Source organism: Cebus imitator, unplaced genomic scaffold (assembly GCF_001604975.1).
Source record: "Cebus imitator isolate Cc_AM_T3 unplaced genomic scaffold, Cebus_imitator-1.0 Scaffold1013, whole genome shotgun sequence".
Taxonomy (NCBI): domain Eukaryota; kingdom Metazoa; phylum Chordata; class Mammalia; order Primates; family Cebidae; genus Cebus; species Cebus imitator.
Window position 1 is genome coordinate 69,856 of NW_016108328.1, and position 5,142 is coordinate 74,997.

Genomic DNA, 5,142 nt, shown 5'->3' on the forward strand with positions numbered 1-5,142 from the left:
TCAAGAAAATCCAATAAAATGATTACTCTAGCAATATAAAAGTGCTCCATAAAAGCTTAATAATCAACAGTATTTAAGAGGTATACCACTGAGTGCCCATGTTTTATAAATAGCATTTATGGACTTCTGCAACCAAAATTTTTATTCTCTGTGAGCTGTGGATAAATTTAGGAAGTGGTTGAAATCACATTTCAAATCAAAACCACTCAGGAGTCACCCTGCCAAATGGGTGTAAATATCCTTGGAAAATCTCACATCTAACACACAGGTTAGTAGAAGTGGACCTATCTCTTGGAAAGCTGAAAAATAGATGATTACCTTGAGCCTTAGGGAAAATATTGTTCTGGGAAACATAAACAATGTTTTTAAAATCCAGAAATATGAGCTTGGTATTTCATTTTCTTGCACACAATTATTCTGGAAATTATAAATTTTTCACCTATTAATTTTGTAAATAATTTGAGTATTAGGACACACATTATATAAAACATTTTTATAGTAAGCAGCAGACTGCATCTTGGCCCCTGAAGCACTGCTTCATATATATTTTGTCCAAAGTGCATTGGCATAGAGAAGGACCCCATATCTATTTGCATAATTTAATTGACATTATAAATATGAGTGTTTTCAATGTCATTTCCTGAATCTCATGCTACCGCCCACTACCAAGTAAGAATTCATTAAGGTCAAAAGACCATATCTTGTTTTTGTTTTGTTTTGGTTTGGTTTTTCTGAGACAGGGTCTTACTCTGTCACCCAGGCTGCAGTGCAGTGTCACACAATGGTGGCTTCCTGCAGCCTTGACCTCCTGGTCTCTGGTGATTCTCCCGACTCAACCTCCAGAGTAGCTGGGACCACAGGCACACTCTACCACACCCCACTAATTTTTTAATTATTTGTAGAGATGGAGTCTCCTTCTGTTGCTCAGGCTGGTCTCAAACTCCTGGACTCAAGTCCTCCTTCCTCAGTCTCTCAAAGTGCTGAGATTACAGGCGTGAGCCACCACACTTAAGCAAAGAACTATATCTTATTTATCTTTGTGACCCCAATACCTAGCACAGAAGAAAGTTAATATAAAGGGAAGGAAAAAGGAAAGGAAAAATCAAAAAAAAGGAGAGAGAAAGGGTAAGAAGGAGACAGGAAGGATAAAAAAAAGAGGAGAAAGAGAGGTAGGGAGACACTAACTTAATTTTTTCTATTCAGAGAATGGCAAAAGGAAACTCCTTCCTCTTTTCTTGATTATTACTGATGGCAACAATTTGCAAGATGTACTGAGACCTTAAAAATAAAATGCAGCCAAGATCAACATACAGAACATCTAAAGTCACTCAGAGCAGCTACACTTCCAACTAGCATCATTTAAGGACCCTGTGGCAGCCACCCAATGAATGTCACTGATTGATAGCCTTCTGAATAGGTTACCTTGGTAGTGCCATGACACTGAATATGACCACAGCAGAATCCTCTACTGGGGAAAATCAATTGACTACCATAGAAAAGAGGAGACATAAAACAGAATTCCTTCTCTGAGCACCAATGAGCACAGTGACACTACTCAGCAGGAGATCCCAAGGATATAATCACTAAAGAGGGCTTGAAAGTTCTCTACCATGGCTGAATGGGGCAGTGTCCCACAGATATTTTAAACACTCATCTTCCTCTAAAGGAGCCATTATCAGAGGTGCACTGAAATGTTTTTGTCCCAGGCACGTAAAGAGTTGGGCAAGCAGGGTGGCAAAGTAGGGAGAGGTTGACATACTTGCAGAATTTAAAACAATGACAATAATCAACCAACTTCAAAGGTCAAAATGCAAATGACATCCACCCATAACAAACAGGTTGGCAGTAAATAGTAAAAGAAGGAAAATAAATAACATTTATAATTCATGAAACATTTCCATAGGTATTAAAGTAATAATCATATCTGATCAAAAATGTTTAAGCCTGGTATTGACAGGAATTATTTTCTTAGATTCTCTCTTTGTACATATTTTGCCCCTTAACCCTATTGCACCCCCTTAGAGTGTTTCTCTATGACCCCCCAGGCAGCCATAGAATCCTAAATCAACCCATGGTAGCCACCCATTTCCAAATAGTACAGCTCAGGGTAAAATGTTGCCACTTTAACTCAGATTAAAATGAAACACAGTGGAAGATAGAGGAAATGCCGTATAGGGCACCTATACGGCATTTGGACCTGATGTGATGTGATAGATCTCCTTGTCAGCTCTACCTTCTGTGATCCCATGAGATTCATCACAACAGGGTAATTTGTGCTTGTCACATAGAGCAGCCAAGGCTAATAGATACCTCAATCCAGAAAGAAAAGATGGGCAGCATTTCAGAATCTAACCAAAAGGACAATACCTATCCAACTCTAAGAAACAATGTAAATTGCACTTTGTGATTACCTTCAAGTTGAACTTCACCTATGCTTTCAATCACCTTTGAATGCACATAATAAAGTCTGATTAATTATTTTTCAGTCAGAGTTTGTAACATTTAGGGCAGAGAAGATTGCTGTTTGTTTTCACTGACCAGACACATTTATTTATTTTTTTTTTTAAGACAAACAAAACTTTTATGGTCCAAAACAGTTTTCCTCCAGAATCTGCTCTATGCAAACAATAACAACTTTTTACAAAGCATTTTCACAGAAAAGGAGACAAGTCCTTCCCCAGCTTGGGAATTGYTCCTCTCTCACCTCACCTTCGGGGGAAGAGGGGATGCTATTCACTAGTGCGGGGCGGAAGGGGCACTGGGTCCCTCAGTGGTTTGGCAGGTCCAAAAGCCCCAGCTTTCCTTCACACCTCAACTTGCCATCTTCCTAAGACCTAACCTCTCCTGACCTCACCTGGATGGAGGAGAAAGCGCTTCTAACCCAGACTCAAGATCCTCCTAGCTGGAGGGCATGATTCAGGCCTAACTCACCCCTCCCCTGGAAAACAGAACCTCTGACCCCAAACCTAATCCCCTGGCCCTGCCCCCTTCGGATCCATCAGACCCGACAACTCCCAAAAGGCCTGAGGCTGGGGTGTCCCGGGGGAAGCTGAAGGTACCTCGGCCCAGGTCCCATCTAGACTCAAACTTTGCCCCTTCAAACCCCAGGGGACTCTTGCAGTTAGACCAAGAGACCTCTCATTTACCACCTCTGCAAAGAGCAGCTTGTTTTGTTTCCACTCTTTAAGGGGGCCGAGTTTAGGTATCGGAAGAAAGGAGTCGGGCCTGCCCTCCACCTCCACCCCCTCCCATCCATAAATCGGTGGAGTCCCTCGAAAGGCAACTTGTTTGGTCTGATTTTTATTTCTTCCACCTTCTATTACTTTCCCTGGGACAGCGTCTAGCCCCTTCCCCAGGCGAAGTAAGCACTTTCCAGGAGAGGAGGTCCCTCAGCCCTACCCACCCTAAGGGGAGTAAGTTGGGGGAGGGGGCTGATTAATCAAGGTTGGGGGGAATCTCCCTCACAGGCCAGATCTTATACTTGGTAACCAAATAAGGAAAAAAAGGGAACTCCAAAACTGGACAAAAGGGAAACGTCCGTGGCTGAGACTGAAGATCTCATCAATTAGGGGCCACCTGCACTTTAGGGGCCCTAGAAAGGCGACAGGAAGAAGGTGACCTTCCTCTTACCCAAACTCCCTCACCCATTAAAGGCTCCAGTGGTGCTTGGAGCTTTAGAGAAGGCCTGAAGGCCAAAGAGTTAAAGGCCTGGACAGTGGGAGTGGGGGATGCCCCCAGGGAGCTGCCAATCACCTCCCCACCCCCACCACAGCCCCAGCACCCCAGGCTGGCCCACAGACACTGTAACAACCGGTTTGTCCATCACCGAGGTCTGTCTCCTTTCCCTTTTTGTTGGGGGGGGTGGTGTCTTTGAGCACTGGCCTCTTTTGCACCCACTGGGGTGCAGGCCCTGCCCCCAATGGTCTGAGATGGAAGCGGACAGGGATTAGAATCTGTGTCATCAGCCTTTTTTGCTTAAGCCTTCTCCAGACTCCAGCCCTGGGTTCCTCGGCAAAGGATGTGGGGGAGGGACTGTCACCCCCACCACTTAGGTGCTTGAATGAAGGTCACTGTCATTTGAAGTCCCTCTGCCCACAGCTCCTAAAATGTAAAGGAAGGGGACAAATGTGAGAAACGGGGCCCCCTCCTCAAGCCAACGGTTTGGCCACAGTCCCAACTTTTCCCCTTTGGTAGAAGTTCCACAGTCAGCTTTCATCCACCTTGATCCACCAGAATTTGAGGCCAGGGGGCTCAGGGACAGCGGGACCCCCCATATGCCACCTCCACAGAGGGTGGGCGGGCTGGGGCTGAGAGTCTCCCTGGAGGCAAAGTGAGGATGCCGGCTTTAGGTCTCCATCTTCCCCCACCACCAGGGCCCGGGGGCAGGGGAAGCATTGGAGGAGGCTGAAGGTGCTCGTGGTAGGGAGTGTCGGTGCGGGGCTGTGGGGCTGCGTGGTGAGCGGAGGGGGCGCCTGCCGCTGGCATTTCTTGGCTGCTCCTCGGGCCGCCCCTTTTGCAGGCAGCCGCCCTGGCCCCGGGCGCAAACTCGGAGTGTCCAAGGCGAAGCCCTTTGCGTAACACCAAAGTTTCGACCAGCAGATCAGATGATCGAAATGCTCCTGGAGGAGATGTGCAGCCATGCTGGCCATCGAGGGGCCAGCGGCTGGAGCCTCGAGGGAAGCCGGCGGGGGGTTTCCATCGACTTCTGTGGGCTGGCAGGGCAGGAACGGCCCTGGCACCGCCCCGGGACCCGTATCCTTGGTGGAGAGGCCTGCAGGTGGTGACAGAGGCAGGGAACTGGGCTCCCGAGGCAGGCTGGCGGCTGGGCGAAGCTGAGGCTCGAGACCCAGGGCCCGACGAGGTGGGGCCGAGGCGAAGCCGGTCGGAGACTCCCGAGGGCGCGGGGGCGCCAGGCAGCTGCCGGGAGGTGCACAGGAGCGAACGCCGAAGTGCGGGAAACCGCCTCCAACCTCTTCCTCCTCTTCGCGGCTGGGACACTCTGCGACATCCGCATCCTCGCCAGCCACAGTGTTAAGATCGCCGGGCCACCTGGTCGGGGCCCCGAGGTGTTTCAGGCCATCTGGGGCCTAGCCGCCGGAGCACAGGGGGGCGTGGGGGCACAGGGGGGCGTGAGGGCCCCGC

General features: G+C 48.5%; 1 protein-coding gene and 1 pseudogene across 1 annotated transcript in view; both read right to left on the minus strand.

Moving 5' to 3' along the window:
* The window catches only part of LOC108298609, a 73,226-nt pseudogene that overhangs the window by 51,661 nt on the left and 16,423 nt on the right, over positions 1-5,142 (minus strand).
* LOC108298608 (elongin BC and Polycomb repressive complex 2-associated protein-like) overlaps positions 3,947-5,142 on the minus strand; it is a 2,844-nt gene continuing 1,648 nt past the window's right edge. The window contains 1 exon segment of the mRNA XM_017521259.2: positions 3,947-5,090. Coding sequence (XP_017376748.1) covers positions 4,206-5,090 — 885 coding nt within the window. The 3' untranslated portion in view covers positions 3,947-4,205.